Source organism: Saccostrea echinata, unplaced genomic scaffold (genome assembly GCF_033153115.1).
Source record: "Saccostrea echinata isolate AGI-Se365-2 ecotype Australia unplaced genomic scaffold, CSIRO_AGI_Sech_v1 ptg000008l, whole genome shotgun sequence".
Taxonomy (NCBI): domain Eukaryota; kingdom Metazoa; phylum Mollusca; class Bivalvia; order Ostreida; family Ostreidae; genus Saccostrea; species Saccostrea echinata.
Genome location: NW_026889757.1, coordinates 5,086,755 through 5,106,871, shown reverse-complemented (window position 1 = coordinate 5,106,871; position 20,117 = coordinate 5,086,755). Strand labels below are relative to the sequence as shown.

The 20,117-nt window shown below is 32.6% G+C and overlaps 1 protein-coding gene across 1 annotated transcript; it reads right to left on the bottom strand.

Annotated features, from left to right (window-relative positions):
• Window positions 1–3,306: 3,306 nt before the first annotated feature.
• LOC133181164 (uncharacterized) lies at window positions 3,307–8,834 on the bottom strand. The gene is made up of 8 exons (XM_061315704.1): window positions 8,672–8,834; window positions 8,067–8,229; window positions 5,803–6,687; window positions 5,530–5,716; window positions 5,348–5,453; window positions 5,061–5,198; window positions 4,634–4,732; window positions 3,307–3,425 (listed from the first exon to the last, which is right to left on the bottom strand). Exons 1-8 carry the CDS (start codon window positions 8,832–8,834, stop codon window positions 3,307–3,309), a joined length of 1,860 nt encoding a protein of 619 aa, XP_061171688.1.
• Window positions 8,835–20,117: the final 11,283 nt, after the last annotated feature.

The following is a 20,117-nucleotide window of genomic DNA, read 5'->3' as shown; positions in this document are numbered from 1 at the left end:
TGTCTAAATGAGTTGACATATTTATCTTTAATAAGATTTGAATTTCGAGCCAAATTCAACTGTTGACATTTTGGGTAGAGTTGTTTCCCCTGGGTTTTAAAGTTTCCTCAACATAAAAATATTTCTTAACAATAAACCCTATATATATATATTTGTAATTTAATATAGTAACCAAATAAACAAAACTTGTTCTAAATAGAAATATTTTATTATCTTTGACAAGTACATCCATTTACTACGAACCTGTGATAGTCATACGTCACGTAATGGCGTCGCGGACAACGAATGTTTGAGCGAAGTCGTGGAGAAACGTCACTGCTGCTGCTGTTAATCAGGCGTTTGAAGTCACATGCATTAACAGACATAAAGAATGGTTCCTTCCGAAAAGATTGGTTAGTGTTTTATTATTTTCGATTGAAAATTGATTGCGCGGCAGCCTCGATACTAAGAGAGGGGTTCCCCGGTGACCTGAAATGCGTTGCACTCCTTGTGTTATTATTATAGGTATTACGTATTTTTTTTATTTGCAAAAAATTTCGGTAAAATTGACAGGTATGCGAACTCCTGTGCTCTAAATGTTTAAGCAAATTGTGAACACCTCTCACATCTAGAAAACATTAGTGATTTGGTACCTTCTCTGAAAAACCCAGCGGGGGGTATTTGTCCCTTTTGGACAGTTCTAGTTTATTATTCAAACCCTTTCATCACACGAAGGAAGATCTAACGGACATCTGTTGATTGAAAAAAAAAATAACCACATTTTTCAACAAGAAAACATTGATGTAACCATCAATTGTCGCCCGGGAAATAAATAAAGTAAACAATGGAAATGAGTCTTGATCATCAAACCGCTTCGATATGTGTGAAAAAGGCATGCGTCTAAATGATGGAGACGATAGTCGAGAATATTTTGAAAACTTATAGTCGGATGAAAATCGAACAAAAACGATACCCTTTTTAAACTTTATCAATTCCTCAAGTAAATGGTGGCTGCATAAAATATAATTTGAAACCAGACACATGCATCACCTATTTTCAAAAATGTCTTTCACTTAAAGAATATAAAACACGAACTGTGTAAAGTACTTTTTACGTTTTTATGCGATAAGTAAAATTCGATGTTCTAAAAAAAGGGACCTGTCGTTTTTTCGATAGTAAATGATAAGCAACTTTATATATTAAATATGAAAAACATATATATTTTTACAGATTCACTTTATGGAAGTAAATATATTGTGTATCTCGTAATTTATAAAGGGAAAGAACATTCTGATTAACAATCTTTTTAATGTTTAGAAAACCATTAATTCTGAATAACTTCTCCCACCTCAATCCCCATATACCAACACTTAAACTTATATGTATAGAGCAGCCCGGTCCTCCGGGCTGCAATTATTTTACCTTCGTCATCGCTGTCAAGTTAGAAGTTCCGAAACCAGTTTCACCGACAGAATATCATCTCGCCGTGTGCTTTGGTATGCTATGACCTTGGACCCCCTAATAAGTTCATACAGAATTAAATATATTATTTTTCTCTTCAATAAGTTCATTTAAGCAAACTATTTGCAAATGTATCAACTTTTAAATTTCCATATATAGTATATTAAAAGGAGTACCGATACTACATATTTACGCCATAAAATAAGCACCTTTAAGTTGTGATGTATGTTACAAATATTAAAGCATTGTTGATTTCATTTTATTTTATTATGAATGCAAAAATACACGATATTGTGGGATTAATGAAAAAGGGGGTGTTACATTCATTAAATTTATCTGGAAGATACATAATCATAAAAAGCTAAATTTGTTAGGAAATTATATGATTAAAAAATTTCATTCAAATAAACATACCAACAATACATACCACAAAAATACATGATCTTACAAATATTCATTCAATAAATCTATGAGAAATAAAGTGAAATGTAAAAAGTATTAATAGTAGCCAGGGAGAAATACTTAAGGAATAACTGTCTAATTTTTGGGATTCATGATGTGATCAATCGAGTGGCTTGCGTGATAATTTGCATAAACGCCTTCGGCGTTTATGCATAAAATTATCACGCAAGCCAATCGATTGATCATCGTCATGAATCCAAAAAATCTGACAGTTATTCCTTATATTTACATGCTCCTGATTCTGCAAATTCCCGTGCTAATAGCCCCGCTTCTGTCTCTATTTGTCCCGCCCCGCACGTGATTTTTTTAACCGCGCCTATTGATGAACCAGTAGATTTATGTAGAAATAAAGTATTTTTACAATTTATAATTTTATCTCGGACAAAGACATTGGAAATGTAAATATATACGTGTATTATGCAATGCAATCTACATAGGATACATGAAAGTTACACGTTAACAAAGAAAGAGCTATAATGGCTTTAAAACAAAAGTTCTTATATGTTAATGCAACACACATTGTTTGATTCATGACATTTATAATGCATGCATTGTATGTAAGAGCAACGTCAAAATATGATAACTCAAGCAACCTGAAAATTTTAAAGCTTGATGTTAAGATGATGTAGAATTGAATTTATCGAATGGTCAAGGTCAAGGTCGAAAAGTCAAGATCACAAATCTACTAATAGATTTTTAAAGCATAGTACATGTAGTAAGGAAATAAAAATCAGAGTGACGAATCTCCATATATTGTTGAATTTATTGACAGTAATTTTTTTTTTTATAACAATTCAAATGTCAAAGAACAGCAAGCGATTTCTTCAGTTATACTCGTATTTTCAAAAGGTCTATTGAGAAAAACATGCAATTTCTACATAAAAATCATATCTTATAGGATTATGAATACTTTTCTTACTCTTACAAGTAATATTCGCACAGATATGGAAGTCTGCTAAATAAAAATAATTGCAATCGCTATGAAAGTCGAGTATCTCTAAACTTAGTACTACATGAAATTTCACCCTCTATTGTTTACTTCTAAAATAGTAGTTCCTGGTCACACATCATTGGTCTGGCCATTCGATTATCTTTTAGAATTCCATAGTTTGGCTGCAAGTACAAAGATCGATAAGGGAATCAAAATTATTCATAATAAGTATATCTTAGTGAACTTCAAAAACATCTAACACTGATTGACATACGTGAAATAAAAAATAAGATGTCACAGTTACTCACTCATCTGAATTGTCGAGTTCTGGTGGGATCTCTTTGCAGCCAAGGAGCCAGTAGGTTTGAACACATTCTCTAAAGGTATTGTTCAAATCGACGTCTCCCTGAAAAAAAGACATGAAATTTATTTTTTATAAATATTACCAAAACACTTTAAGATAGAGATGACTTTTACACCTCTCTCTCTCTCTCTCTCACCTGAACAACTTCATCAAAGCGCTCTTCAATCATGAATCCATCGATAGTGAAGAGGATATCACGGGTTGTCTGGCTGATATGTACTTTGTTTGCTAAATAATAAAGCATATCCTCAAGTTGCAGAAGTTTTTTTTCCCATAACTTATCTAATGATATATCTAAAATAACAATTTATATGTATGACGTACAAATTTCTTAAAAAAAAAGGAAAAAAAAAAGAATATTAACAGTCAGCGTTTTGATATATGTATATGGTGGCATATTTCTGCCCCCTACATGCAAGATAAATTATGTTCACATGCAACATAATTATGTAGACATGCGACTTATTTATGTCAACATGCAAAATAATTATGTTCACATGCAAGTTACGAATTTCTTTAGCGAATCTAATTTTAATATTGGTAAACTTACTTATTAACGCCATTATATGACATCATTCAAGCAAGACACAACAGGAAAAATGTTGACATGCAACTTATTTATGTTAACATGCTAGATAATTATGTAGACATGCAACTGATTTATGTCAATATGTAAGATAATTATGTTAACAAGTATGTCAACATGTGAGATATGCATGTCAACATGCAACTTATTATCTTGCATGTTGACATAAATACCTTGCATGTTAAAATATAACTCGCATGTTGACATAAATAAATCGCATGATGACATAAATAAGTTGCATGTTGACATAAATAAGTCGCATGTTAACATAAATAAGTCGCATATTAACATAAATATCTTGCATGTTGACATAAATAAGTCGCATGTCTACATAATTATGTTGCATGTCTACATAATTATGTTGCATGTTTACAAATAAGTCGCATGTTGACTCAAATATCTTGCATGTTGACATAATTATCTTGCATGTAAATGTAAATAAGTCGCATGTCAACATAATTCTTTTTCAGCTTGCTTTTATGATGTCGTATACTGGTGTTATTAAGTAATTTTACCAACAATAAAATAAGATTCTCAAAAAAAGATTGGTAACTTGCATGTCAACATTACTATGTTGTATGTTGACATAATTATCTTGCATGTTGACATACTTTTCTTGCATGTTAACATAATTTATCTTGCATGTAGGGGACAGAAATTGCCACCATATATGTAAATACATAATACTCGATTCTTGACACACAGTATCTAGTAATTCGTCGAAGTACAAAATATGAAAGATTTGACAAACAGTCATATTGAAGTTTTTTTTATTTAAAAATCTTGCGTGAAATTAAATACGCTTTAAGTTACTTAGCTAATCTAAGGTACCATGAATAAAATAAAGTACCCATTCCCAAAGATTCCATCTTAGATGCTGTGTTGACGGTATCGCCGAACAAACAATATCTCGGCATTTTTGTCCCCACTACACCGGCAACGACAGGACCTAATTGTAGTATGCAAAGATGATATACATGTATATTAAGAAACTTTATCCAAAATGATTTTAATAGACTGTAAATATATTTTTGTTCATGCTTTATTTGTTCATCTTTCGTAGAAAGATATTTAAAGCAAGTTACAAAGGATAAGAAATTAATGATAGAAATCGAATTAGAAAACAAATTTTGAGATCTATCACTGTTTGTAATCTTCAGGATTTCATCTTTTTCATCTTTGTAACATGAGAAAAAGTCAAGAAAGAATTCAAATCTGCATAAACTTAAAGTAATCGCTTAATGTCATAAAATAATCACTTAATGTCATCATATTACCTGTATGACAACCGGTTCTTAAGCTGAATGTCATGCCAGGTACATGGGGTATTTCAAGGTCTTTCACAGTTCGTACCAAATCAAGAGCCATTATTCCAATCTCTGCAGCATGGCGCTGACCGTTTTTTCGAGGCACGCCTAATTATTTTTGCTTATTTATATGTTATTATGAAACATTTATATTAGTTTGAACCGATGAACGATATATTTTTAATGTGTTTATTAGTTTATTGATAGAAATATTAATACAAAGCAAAATAAAAATTTCTGTGACGAATAAATCTTACCGGATACCACCATGTAGGCGTCACCTATTGTTTCCACCTTGTATACGTCATAGAGCTCAATCCTTTGGTCAAAACACATGTACAGGCTATTCAGCATGTCCACAACCTTTACAATTGTAAATGATTTATGTTAGTAAATATTATACTATATCTGGAGAGAGAGAGAAAGAGAGAGAGAGAACCTGGTACGGGGAGCTAGATGCAGCTATTTTGGTGAAACCAACTATGTCGCTAAAAAAGATTGTGGCTTCGGAATAGTGTTCAGCCTCTATTATTTCATTATTCTTTAGACGTTCTGCCACAGACTTTGGTAACATTTGATAAAGCAGCGTGTCCGTTCTCTTCTTCTCCTTATTCAATGCTTTCGTTCTGTAATGCATAAAAGCCACTGATTAAGTCATCATTTTTTCTACTGATATGCTCATATCGTTAAATAACAGAAAATAAATTTGTACCTATTTGCAATTGAAAGTGAGTAGCTTTGAATCTGCACAGTTAGTTTAAATACTCCTAGGATAACCAAAGGACAGATAACCATGACAACGCCAAAGATGCAACTGATTGAAATGATGACCTCCAGATCCTCTTCCTCTCGAAGTGACAGTTGAGAATCAATTTTCTCCGCCAGTTTTTTCTGAGTTTCTCTGACCGTCTCCTGATAATAAGTCATGTTTTCAAACCAATAGTTTGCAGTCTCCAGGGAGGGGTTTCTCTTGGCACTCTTGTTAGACCTTATCATAAGCCTCATGTTAGTGATAGGGGCCAACAATGTAGCTTTAGTCTTGAGTTGGTCCTCATATATCTGATATGCCAATTCTGAGTAGCGTTTGCAGGATTGGAAGGTAATATTTGAATTTATTTGAGCCTCTAGAAAAAGAAGATAATCTTCTTTGGTTTCAAATCCCCCTCTAGCAAAGTAAGTGATACCCATACCTCTCTCACGTCCGATGTATTCACTAGCAACGATGATCTCTTGATATGCCACCAGCGTCTTCCATACTGCTCCGGTTCGGGATTCCGACACAATCTCATACAGCCATGACATAAAAATCTCTATCACACTTGTATAAAACTCCATTTCCTGCTTTGAAGTTCGGTTTTGTTGATCTAGCTGGTATCGATGCCGATTGAGGTAGACCAAGAACTTGTCTTTGGATTGAAATTCTGTTCGTATATTGGCAAGTCTGACCGGCCATTGAGACATATTAGCCAGTGCTGCGTCTGTGTCCGGATACCTCCGCAACAAGTAATCCTTCGTGTCCTTACCAATGGCTCCAACATAGAGGGCGCTCATGTCACGTTCCCGCTGCAGATAGCGCATCATTTGACCGAGTTCCACACTGAAACACAATAGATATTGGTATTTAATTTATTGAGATCACTGTGTGTTACCTGTATTTCTAAGAACGCTCATCCCAAGGGATGAAAAAGGAAGTTGTAAAGGTCGTTTGTAAAGGGGGGTGGGGGGTATCAACATATTATCAATGGCTTACTGTTTATTAACATAATAATTTAAGTAATAAATAAAACATAAATTCTCAATCAATCATGTTTTGGCAGCAAGGTCTTTAAAACAATTACGTTGTCTTTTAGTTTTTCAATCTGATTTCTACCCTATTTAAAGCTATGAACCAAATATATCATACTCATAGTTGATTTATTTGAAAATAAGCATGATTTTAAAATAGTTTACTAACATAGCCCTTTTCTGCAAGCTTTTTTGATTAAAAAAAAATACAATTTATGCATGCAAACTGAAATCAACATTATTAATTTTCGTAATAAAATTTATATTCCTCGACCTCTCTCTAGATCCACGCATGGTAAGGAAACACAGTCAACTTAATACGTATACGCCACAAGACCATAATATTTTCGTCTAAATCTTGATGCTTTAACGAAAAGGAGAGCAACCGGTGTTTTCTAATTTCGGCATTTCTAATAGAAAATTAATAATAAGGAACTTTCATTATTAATAAATCTTTTAAAGAAATATATGGGATAACACGGACCTCCAAAACATTAGAGGTGGGATCAGGTGCCATGGAGGAGTGAGCATCCCCTGCCGTGTGCTCCTTGTCATGATCGGGAAATAACGGAAAAATCCGTCGAAAGAGAAAGCTTCACTTAGGGCCTTTCTGGCCCTGTGAGTTTCTAAAAATTAAAAACTGCTTTTTTAGTTGACGACGCACTTGGACCCTTGGTGACTGCAAAGTCTTCGCACTAGTCAATGCATTATGACGTCATGAATTGTGTCTTTATTTAAATATCCTAAATATTCCTTCAAAAATGGCCAAAAGTTTAAACTGCTTTACAATAATAAACCCCTTAGTAAAAATATGCAATTATATAATGACAGAATTGCTTCTGAAGATTATTAAACTTTTTCTCTATTTTTGATCGAGGGGTCTGCTCATATTTTAATTCTTTTCTGAAGATACATGTTCTAAAATACATCTTTTTTCTGCAAAATTTAAAATCATTGCAATTTAACGAAGCATGTTTTCCAATAACTGGACTCTCAGGAAAAAAATTATAGAAAATGAAAGTACAAAGTCTTAACTTTATATTTTGTTTGAAATGGGCCATAGGTTGTTGGTCAATAATTGTTATATCTTCAGAGCCTTATATGTATAAAGTGAACCTAGCTTTTTAATGTCTAATTATAAGCAATTGAAATCCTTTTTATTGTAAAATATTAAATTTCAGGCAGCCTTACGAAAAGAAGAGAGACGTCCGTATGCCGGTAGCCTCGTAGTAGTTCTTGACAACTGAAATGAAAACATTTCCCATCATGCCCACCAGGATTCCCATTGGCAGAAGGACAATAATCAGCATCTTTAATAACTGCTTCCGCTTCCCGGCATTCGTGATTGGGTTGTCTGTGGATCAAAGTATAAACATTTCTATCAACTATCAAAAAAATTATTGAAAGATAATTACTCTTCTGCTACTTTTTTTAATTTGAGTTTGATAAAATGTACGGAATCACTGATAATTTTGATCTAATTCAGCAAATATAAATGCACCGGCAACTTCATCAAAGCAAAAATCCATTCATTACCTGTCGAAATCATGGAAGAAATGTAAAATTAATATTTGCCAAGAATAAAAAAGAATATTACTTGTAACTCATTACATTTTTATGATAAACAGAATATTGACAAACGTAAAAATTGACCTGTAAATCTATTTTTATACGCATTGATTTTTAAAGACGCGAATCCCAAAATTTTCTTTACGATGGTTGAAGGTCATATATTCCTTTCTGAATAAATTTCTGCCGGACCTTTTGAATTTTTAAACACGACTTTACCGACATACCTCTGCACATGACCTCGCAACTGTTTCCAGCTTGAGGCAGACTCAGCATGTCGCTGATTATTGTGTTGAGTTGAGACTGTGTCATTGAACCCATTGAGCTACTCAGGGATAGATTCGTCTTTGACGAAGGTTGGATCTGGGATTTCCTCTTGAAGAACACCATGATCACTAAAGATAAAAATCATTTTATAGATGCATGACTCGTCATTCATAAATAAAACATCATTTTATAGATGCATGACACGACAAAAAAAAGATAGGTTTAATTCAGTATTACCTATCTTTAATTCATTTGGAAATAGGTACAGTTGTTTTGAAGATAGGTAAAATTGAATTGATGGTAGGTAAAAACACTGAGAATAAAGATAGGAATAATTGATTTAAAGACAGGTCCAATTAAATTGAACCTAGATATAATTGATTTATACCTATCTTCAAATCCTTAGTGGAGATGTATTAATTGTAACTATCTTTAATTGAATTGTACCTGTCTTTAAATCAATTGTACCTATCTTCAAATGATTTATAGATAAGAAGTATGATAAAATTGAACCTATCTGTAATGGAATTAATACATTTCAACATAGGTTCAATTTTTATAAGATAGGTTTAACTATTTACACCTATCTTTAATTCATTTAGATCTATCTTTAATTCAGTTGCACCTAATTTTCAACTCATTTGAAGATAGTTCAAATATTTGAATATATGTCAATTTGTCGTTTCATACTTCTACGGTCAAATTATTAGAACGATTGCCAAATGAATTTTTTCTTTTCCATTCATCTCGAAATATGAATTTTCTATTAACTTATTCTCTGTTACATTAATTTATTCTCAGTTACATTAATTAAGTCTGTTACATTAATTTATAACAACCAAAACATTCATGCATTTTGTCAACTTAATTTCATAATTCCGAAATACGTTCATTTACGGCAATAATGGATATCAATCTGAACAGATTCCGGAAAAAAAAAGAAATTTAAGAACAGTTTGAAGTGAGTTAATTTTCCCATCTAAACACAATCAAAGAAACTACCGTAGATCAATAAATTTTCACGACACCTTATTTTCGCGATATTTTTGTTTTGGCATTTATAAGCGGAACAAAATTTTCACGAATTCTAATTATTGCTTAATGTATCCTTCAATAGTAGAATTATATGCGAGAGTAAATTTTCGCAATCAGACAGTCTCTTGAAGTCCGTGAAAATAAAGTTTTGGCTAATAAAAAGTGATTTACAGTATTTCCAGATACCTTCAGATGTACGAATAACGAAAAGAAACGGGCATTATCGAGAGTCGATATCCTTTTTTTCAAACTTTAAAATAATTTTTACAAAATACGTCTTACCTTAATTAGATGATTTGGGGTAAATAACTTACCTTTATTAGATGATGTCCTGTATGTGTCACGTCCTACCTTATCTAGATGCTAACTCGCTAGATACAGATGATACCCCCTACCTTAATAAATGATGTTAGTTGTGTATCACATCCCACCTTTTTTGGATAATACCAGGTATGTCTCGACTTTTATCACGGGATGTGGTTCGTCTTATAATTTATAGTATTTTGCAAGATTTGTTATTTTTCCTTTCTAAAAGATAATGGCAGATATGTTGTTTCATCTTACCTTTCCGGGAAGCTGCAAGTCTTTGTTGATGCTAGAAGGAGAAAAATCTTGTGGGGATCTGCCTACCAAGTTACATTGTTATAGTAACGAGTAATTTTTAAATTATCAGTTCTATGACATCACAGATCGATTTTAATTTGTGGGGATCTATTCACAATCAAAAGTTATAGAATGTAATTAATTATCACTTCACATCATTACATCATTAACTGGAATTAGTGATTCTACATGTGGAAGTGCAATACCCTAAGTCAGTTTAATGTAACACAGAGACTTAATCTGTTTATATAGCCAATAAGCCTGATTTCGATCTGTTTATATAGCCAATAAGCCTGATTTGGAAATCAGTTTTACAATAATGAGAAATTCTGATGAAAAAAGAAGACAATTCCAGGTACCGGTAAAGATGTATGGGTAGTATTCTAAATGTGTGGAACTTCCATTTTGGTATATTTTAAGGTGACCTCTTGTCATGTGTTAAGCTATTGGCATGATTGTTATCAGCAGTGAGCCCTGACTAAAAATTAAGAAATCCATGACCCCTGAGTCAGGTGTTATGGTGGGGATATATAAATCATAAAGTGAACATCCATGTTTACATTAAAAATTTTCTCACCCCCTGTACATTTAGCAGACAAACCATGTGCATAGATTTGATGAGTGCCTTTTCCATAATTGTAAAATTCACAATAGGGTTTCTGGTATTAAGGCGGGGGTGATTTGGGCATATAGTGAAAATGCTCTTCGGTATTTAGAATACAAACTTAGGCAAAGTTCTGATGAGGGATTATTCTGGAGTTAGGGCGGAGCTCTATTGATCATATAGAAAAAAATGCATTTATTCTTTGAAAATGTACTTCATAGCTCCTGGATATTTAGACTAAAAGCATGATTATATTGATCAAGAATGCCTTTTTAAAAATTGTGAAATGCAATTTCCCCGGTTGAGGTATTCTGATATTACGGCGGGGCTGGAGTAGTCACATAGTGAAAATCAATTCTACGAAAATCATTCGTCTTCTCTGCTCCTAGTTATTTAGCAGGGACAAACTGAGTGCATTGATATGCTGAGCAAGAGTACTTCTACAAAATTATGGCCACTAGGGTTCTTGAGCTTGGGCTTGTTCCTTTTATCATATAGAAAAAAAAATATCATTTCATTCTTTGAAAGTCTTCTTCTCTGCTACTGTTTTTTTTTAAATAAAATCTATTGATATGATGAGCAAGAGTACTAGTGCCTCGTCTAAAATTGTGAAATTCATTGCCTCTGGGTCAGGCTTTATGGAGTAAGGGCGGGGCTCCATTGACAATATAGTGAAAATTCATTAGTTCTTTGAAAATCCTTTCTGCTCATGGGTTTAAGCAAACTAAGTGTATAAATACGATGAGCAAGAGTGCTTGTACATCTTCCAGACCTGTGAAATTCATTGCCCCTGGGTCAAGGGTTCTGAATGTTAGAGCGGAGCTCTTTTGGCCATAGCAAAAATGCATTATACTTCTTTAAAAATCTTTTCTCTTCTTGAGTATTCAGCAGAGAAACTTAGTGCATTGTTATGAAGAGAAAGAGTGCTTCTTCCAAAGTTATGAAATTATTGAATCCTGAGTTGATGTTTCATGAATTTCAACAACCTCGTTTAAAGTCAGCATTTCGTAAATTTTTGATCGTTATACTGACCTTGTGAGCAAATATAACCTATCATTGGGTCGTATTTTGTCTGATTGTTTCACACCAATTGTTAGGCCTTTGTTTTATACTGAATTTGACTGCGGAATATTCCGTCTAACTGATCAATACTATAGTACATTGGGCTCTCGGCGGGTGTGACCGGTGTCGCATAATATTTGGTTCGCCTTGTTTAAAGGTCCGAAGGGACCTAATACGATAACATATAAGGTCCGTCTTTTATGAGAAAAGGTCCGGCCCGTATAAGAAAAGGTCCGCCTTAGTTTAAAGGTCCGGGTGGTGCAAAATGTTTTAATCTTGACTTAAACACATAAAATTAAAGAGAGTTTGTTTACATCATATGAAGAAAGAAGGATGTACCCTAGCTACTGTGTTTTTGTTTGTTTGTTTTTTTTTTGTACAATATATATACAATATACATGTATCTCTAGGGCAGGAATTGCTACTCCTTGTTTAGTGGGCTTTTAGCAATGCCGTTTAGAGCAATGCTTTTTTTTTTAAATATCCCTTTTATTGGGCTTGTGTTTGTTTTTCTGCAGCATTTGCTTTGTGTAAATTAGGACGATTAAAGGTGTGAAATCTGTCGGTGTGTATAGGCAATAAAACTATGGGGAGTGTGAAGTATTAATTCATTAACATAGAGATAAATAATTTTTGGACAATGTATTTGGATTATAACTTTACAAGTACAAGTAAGAGATGAAAAGAAAAAAAATAAAAAGAATTTAATGTATTTTTGCAGAAATTCTAGTAATAAGAACTATCAAAAGTGCATGATATAAAGACAGAAATTGGCTGTGACTGAACATTTACATGTATATGCATTTATAAGTAATTTCTCCACACATGTATTAGATCTAGTCTTTTATGATACATTTTTATGTCTGATAAGAATTTGACATATCTTATTGACAAAAAAGTCAAAAGGATTAGAAAAAACTTCGAAAATCTTTTGTTAATGCAACAATTTTGAAAATTGTCAGGATATAATTTGATTTATATAGTCTACTTGGAAAACATTAGTGGTGTTAAAAACTTAAATTCTTAATTTACAAAATATGCTTCTTCTTAAAAACTAGGATTTTTAGAAAGATATCCATATTCATTTAGAAAAGCTTGTCAATAATCTTTATGCATCAGAAAAGGAAACATTCCCCCAAAGCATCAGAGGCACATCTATAATCAATAAATTTTTTAATAAATAAATAAATAAATTAATTAATTTTTATTTATTTATTTATTTTAGATTAGGGGAAAGAGATTAAAGATTTCAAAAGCATTATTATCAGTACCTTACTTTTACTTTACATGTATTTTCAAATATTTGTGATGCATAGTTTAATAGAACTGGTACTAAAACATATTTAATAAGTTAAAATATTATCAAATCATTAAAAGTATGAAAATGAATGAAATTAAATAATCTTTTTTAAAAAGGAAGACAAATAAGAAAATTAAATGATAACCATCATTTAACATTTGTCAAATTAAAAAAAAAAATTAAATCAACACTAACGATAATAAAATAAATAAAGGATTTTAAAAAATGACACAAATTGATTTAAAATATTTATTTTAATAACCATTCATCACATTATTAGAATTTTCATATTTTAAAACTTTTTCTGTGATAATCTATAAAACAGACTATAGGTCACCTGTAATTAATTTCTTTTGTTCTCTCCTTCCCCTTACCTGTACACCATTCCCACCTAGCCAAAACCAGTCACCTGTAACAATTTCAGAATTTTGGCTAAGTGGGAAGACAGGTATCCACAGGTAGAGCCCGCTGCAGATAACAATGACAATGTAATGGTCATATGTTTGCTTTAAATCAATAGATATGAATTCTCTACTTTAATAAATTATGCTAAAGAACAAATTATAATACTATTATAATATTCATGCGTAGACATCAAAATTTTGATTTAAATATTTATATATAGTCTATTTTTATTACAATATTTAAAGAAATTTCTTATTCCAAGTAAAGAGTTAATACTAAGACTGATAAAAAAAATAAGAGTATGTATATGCTTCCCTTTAGTTTTAACAATTAACTTGTTTTCAGTTAATACATGTAATCATATTTTGTCCCTTTATTTGTGGATAGGGTAATATACAGCCTAAAGTATTCGATCTATATTTACTGAAGAAACAAAATACATGTAATGTTAAAGCTTAAAACAGGTAACTCAATGTTGAAAACATATATATCAGATTTAAAGTATAATCATGGTTTGGATTTAATCCTTTCTTATGAAAATATCTCTCTTCCTCGTCATAATGAACTACATATGAAATAAAGTTTGTAATTTTTTTGCCAAAAGAAAAAAAAGAAAGAAAAAGAAATTACACATTTTACTGTGACTATAGCCAGACTGTGGGATAATCTAGCAGGTTGTATTGCATGATCATTATTGTAAAATATTTTCTTTTATTACCGACATGAAGCATTTTGAGCAAAGTTGAATGTCCAATTCTATATACAAGTCATTTATGTATCTCACGTCTGTATGAACGGGGGAAGGGGGAGGGGGGGGCATCACTTGATCCTCTTCCTTTTTTTGCGTATCAAGGAATTTCTATTTTCTACATTAATTTGTGCAATAACCCCCCCCCCCCCCAAATGCACCCAGAAATATACTGACTGAATGTTTCTGGGGACGTCAGGCGTGCGTTATATGAATATTTTCGGTATTGGCTGGAGAAATTCCCGGTAATACAATGCATCTCAGGTGAGGAAGAGGGGGAGGGGGTGGCAATAACACTTTCTTTATATTTCCATCTGCTCCTTGCGTATCAAGTACATAGTAAATAAACACCAACTTCAATTAATCTAATCTGGTGTATTACAGATTTCTTTTTACTTGTCACTCAAGGCATTTACCACATACATTATGTACGTAGTGTTGATGACCCCCTTTCTTATTTTTAAGATTATTTTCCCAATACATTGTATGAATACAGAAACAAATACCCCCTTTTTTCATGCTATATGAACAAAATTCTATAGATACGGATACAGTACAACTAACAAGCTAAATTGATGCAAAGCAACAAATCAGCCGCAAAAATATACCACTATTTCATTTTGAAGAATTTCCACAAGAGAGAGTCAAAAAAAAAAAAAAAAAAAAAAAAAAAAAAAATCCAAATAGAAAAAGTATATGATACATTTTTACACTTAAAATCCTTTAATTTTCTGTGCATTTTTACACTAGTTTTCAGTAATCCATTGTTAAATATTTTATAATTCAAATAAAAATAAATTCATATTAATATGAAAATTGGACTGCAATAAAGGATAGGAATGTATTATCATCAAATTATTTGATTCAAGGACAAATGCAACAAATATCTAAAATAATTGATTATGAATATCTAATGCTGACAAAAAAAAAGGCACGAGCTTCACGTGCTGGTACCCTGGATTTTTGTCACGTGATAATGCCGATCAGTGTTGTTATAGATATGTATGTGAAGTGCAGAAAAAAAAATCATTGTGTCATCTGCAACTGCAGTGTAAATTCAAAACAAAATTCAGTTCTTATTCCAATTCATTAATTATTTTAGGCACTGTAATTCATATCCGGAAACTCAATACGTTTTCTTTTTATATCTTACGCACGCCAATGCTAGGGAGCAGTTTATGAAGCAACTTTTTGTACACTGATGTAAAACATTAATCATTAAATTAATAAATATCTGACGAGAAATGAAAAATGAATTGAAACATAATATCAAAATATTTAGACTTAGTTTTAAGCAATTTTTAAAGGCTTTTATTCTTAACTTTTATGTTTGTTTTCAATAAGGAATTATTCCAACGAAGCAATAAAAAATAACGTCTCATTTCCCCATGTGCACATTTTAACACAATCACAAGTAGATCGGCCGCTAATGATCATTCTTACATGACATTTTTGTGATATACATGGATAATAAATCTGACCTCATATCTTTTGATTGTATGTGGCGAATATATTCTAGATAAACTTACATCGTACTACCATTATACATTCAGATTCGTCACTGCCTTTTATAAAAGAATCGTCCTAAAATTTTCCAAGACCTTGATATAAAATAAGAGACCCCTGGGCCACAACGCTCACCTAACTCAATATGGCCCTGCTGTTTTTCATCAGCAGATTTATTCTAACATATCTTCCTATGTAAAACATTAATCCCTATTGTGATCCCACCCTACCCAAGGTGTCATGATTTTTACAGATGTAGCGCTAGCCCAACTCTACCCCTCGGGGTCATGATTTAAACAAACTTGAATTTACACTACCTCAAGATACTTCTATATCAATGTGACTAAACATGGCTTTGTTGTTCCTGAAAAAAAAGGTTTTAGAATTTTTTCCATTATATACATTCACATGCTAAACTCTTGTGGCCCATTCTACCCCTAGGGGGTCATGGTTTGATTGATTGATTGGGGTTTAACGCCGAGTCGGCAATATTTCGGCGGAAAATTAATTTTATATGACCGGTTATCATGGTTTGAACAAATTTGAATCTACAATGCCTGAAGATGTTTCCATATCAATCTGACGGAAGATGGCTTTGCTGTTCTTGTGAAGAAGATTTTTGAAGTTTTTTCGATATATATATCATATGTAAAACTTTGATCCCCCATTGTGACCCCACCCTACCCTGGGGGTCATGATTTAAACAAACGTACATCTACACTACCTGATGATGCTTCCATATTAATATGACTAATCATGACATTGCTGTTCTTATGAAGAAGATTTTTGAAGACTTTTTCTTAAATATTCCTATGTAAAACCTTAATCCCCCGTTTTGATCCGTTTTGATCTATCTATTACAAAGCGAAAATTGTAGACAGGGTTCTTTTCTGTGGCATAAAAAATAGAGAAAGGGACAGGACGGACCTTAAAACGCGGTATAAAAAAAGGTCCACCCTCTGTAATTCAGATATCGTACTATTACAAGGCGAAAACTTTGAACAGGGTTTATTTTTGTAGCATAAAAACTAGAGAAAGAGGCCGGACGGACCTTAAAACGCAGTATAATAAAAGATCCGCCCTCCGTTTTTCAGATATCTTACTATTACAATGCGAATATCTTGAACAGGGTTTATTTTCGTAGCATAAAACTTAGAGAAAGAGGCAGGGCGGACCTTAAAACGCAGGTTAATAAAAAGTCCACCCTCCGTTTTTCAAATATCTTACTAGTACAGGGCGAAAGTTTATTTTCGTAGCATAAAAACTAGAGAAAGAGACAGGGCGGACCTTAAAACGGAGTATAATAAAAGGTCCACCCTCCGTTTTTCAGATATCTTAGTTTTACAAGTCGAAAATTTTGAACAGGGTTTATTTTCGTAGCATAAAAACTAGAGGAAGAGGCAGGGCGGACCTTAAAACGCAGTATAATAAAAGGTCCGCCCTTTGTATTTCAGATATCTTACTTTTACAAGTCGAAAATTTTGAACAAAAAAACTAGAGAAAGAGGCAGGACGCACCTTAAAACGCAGTATAATAAAAGGTCCACCCTCCGTTTTTCAGATATCTTACTATTACAAGGCGAACATCTTGAACAGGGTTTATTTTCGTAGCATAAAAATTAGAGAAAGAGGCAGGGCGGACCTTAAAACGCAGTATAATAAAAGGTTCGCCCTCCGTTTTTCAGATATCTTACTATTACAAGTCGAAAATTGAACAGGGTTTATTTTCGTAGCATAAAAACTAGAGAAAGAGGCAGGGCGGACCTTAAAACGCAGTATAATAAAAGGTCCGCCCTCTGTTTTTCTTTTTTCCCAGATACATGTATCTCACTGTTACAAAACAAAAATTATGGAAATGCTGCAAGTTCCTATTGTTTTTTTTTTTCTTTGTTGGTAGCGTGTTTTTCCAGGGTAAAAAGATAATTAGGTTTTTTAATTTCAGGATGGACGCTAAATTAACTTAGAAAAGTCTTGGAATGGCCCAATTGTGCATAAGAATTGCACATACTACATGTAGTAGTGTAGTTTTTTGCATTTATGCTGACCAAAAGACAAAACTTTAATGACAATTAATTATCCATTCTATGTACGTTTGCAGGAGATGTGTCTACTGTATTGTATATCTATATGCAACCAGAAACATCTGTCTGAACGGACCAAGGATATGTATTATTATTTAATTATTAATGTTGATGAGGTGCAACAAGAGAACTATTAACCCCCCCCCCCCCATCACACACACATAAATAAAAAAGAAATAGCCGCTAAAAGTCGTAGCAAATCTAATTTAAACCAAACTCAAAATCAAAATAAATATAAAAAAATATTAATAAAAGAACACGACTTGGTGGTGTTTTATAAATTTTTATATCAGTCACGATTTCAAGAGACACTTTCCTTTTTATTTTACATGTCAAGTTGCTCTGTTAACACCCCCCCCCCCCCGTAAATAGTATGGGTGGATAAGATTCTCCCTAGTAAGAAGGTGGAAAAGGAGAAAATTCTGTACTGAAGTGTATTTCCTATGGTGGATAATTAAGCCGGGGTGGTTTCTTCCAAGGTTGCTGCATGTCATTTCCGGAATTTTGCATTGCATTTCCGACATTTTTTGTTTTCATTTTTCACATTTTTTAATTTTCATTTCCGACATTCATTTTTTTTTACGTTTCCGGAATTTTTAAGGCCCCTTTCTGACAATTTAATGTTAACCAAGCAGGCGGGAATAGAATTTGAAAAGGATATAAATATTTAATATAACATTTATGTCAAATCCCATTTTCCGGAAAATATCGATCCGATTAAAAACATTACAATACATGCAACACTAAGTCTAGTAAAAATACAAAGTCTAGTAATAAAATGCAATAAATAATTTCAATAATAAAACATGTAATTTTTGATCACCAAATTTTAATGCCCACTGAATTATATGTGTTTGAAAGCACCGAAAAACAGAATCCCCTCAACTATAGTAACCTTTCTGATCTCAAATTCAATCTGATTATCTTGATTTGAAAAGATGAACAAAAATTAAAAACAATTACATGTGTCCAAGGACAAAATCATCATAAGATTCTTTTAAATATAAGCAGAACTTATTACATGTATGTGGAAATCAATTAATTATTCTTGATTTATTCTTTAATTTTTTTTTATAAGGGAAATTCTGTTTTCATTGCGGGAAAAGTACTTTATGATAAATATCAGAGATGAAAACTTTAAAATGTCAGAAATGAAAACTACAAAATATAGGAAATGAAATGAACAATATTAAAAAAATTCCGGAAATAAAATCCTATTCTAGGCTCATTTACCAAAGGGGGAGGGGTCTTTAAACCCAAGTTCGTTTTTCCGGGAAAAAAATATTAATGCGGGAGGAAAGTCTACAACACCGGTACTTTTAAAACTATTTGACATGTATCAACATAATTTTGCTATACCCCACCCACCAAAAACACAACAAGACCAGTTAAAATCTTTTCTTTTTTTGGGGGGGGTGGGGTGGGGTTATTGCTTAAAATGTTCAACTCGATTGACTTCGGTTTGATTTTGCCAATTAATGCACATCTTCCTTAACCAGTGTTAACCCCGGGGTAAGATCAAGTAGAATGATTTAATCGTTAGTCTTTAACTGGATAAGAAACGATGGTTATAAAAACACGGGGGATGTGCGACTTCAAGTTTATGTTCTAATTCGTTCACACTCAACCGAACATAAATAATTTATACCATAAATAAACACAGTGTGAAGGTACAGAAGCGCTCTCAAGAGTGTAGTTTATTTCTCAATATCATACAAAAAAAATATATTCTTCTGTAAATCAAAATTCTGTAAAGTCCATTCTCTGTAATAAAGAGAAAAAGATAAAATGAACATACAGTCATATAAAAAACTGTGAGTGTGGGTGGGTGCCACGTCTAAACTGCACGAAGAGAGAGCCTTCGAATGGGGTTTACTTGTTTAACTGGTGAGAAGGCGTGTCATATAGATAAACCTGTTTAACAGGTTCTATTTCTAAAATAGCTAACCAATGAAAATTGGTTTCCGGTATAAATATCAATAAACAAACACGTGTTCGATCGACACACGTGTTACTATAACTGTAATAAATACATTTCGTCAAGTGAGACAATAGGCCTACCC

Bases quoted from the DNA above. Each gene is read 5' to 3' on its own strand.
- LOC133181164 (XM_061315704.1), bottom strand. From the start codon at position 8,834: ATGGTGTTCTTCAAGAGGAAATCCCAGATCCAACCTTCGTCAAAGACG. The intron at 5,717-5,802 runs GTACAAATTTAT...TATGCATTACAG, and splicing joins TCACTTTCAATTGCAAATAG to AACGAAAGCATTGAATAAGG. The intron at 4,733-5,060 runs GTAATATGATGA...TACTACAATTAG, and splicing joins AAGAACCGGTTGTCATACAG to GTCCTGTCGTTGCCGGTGTA.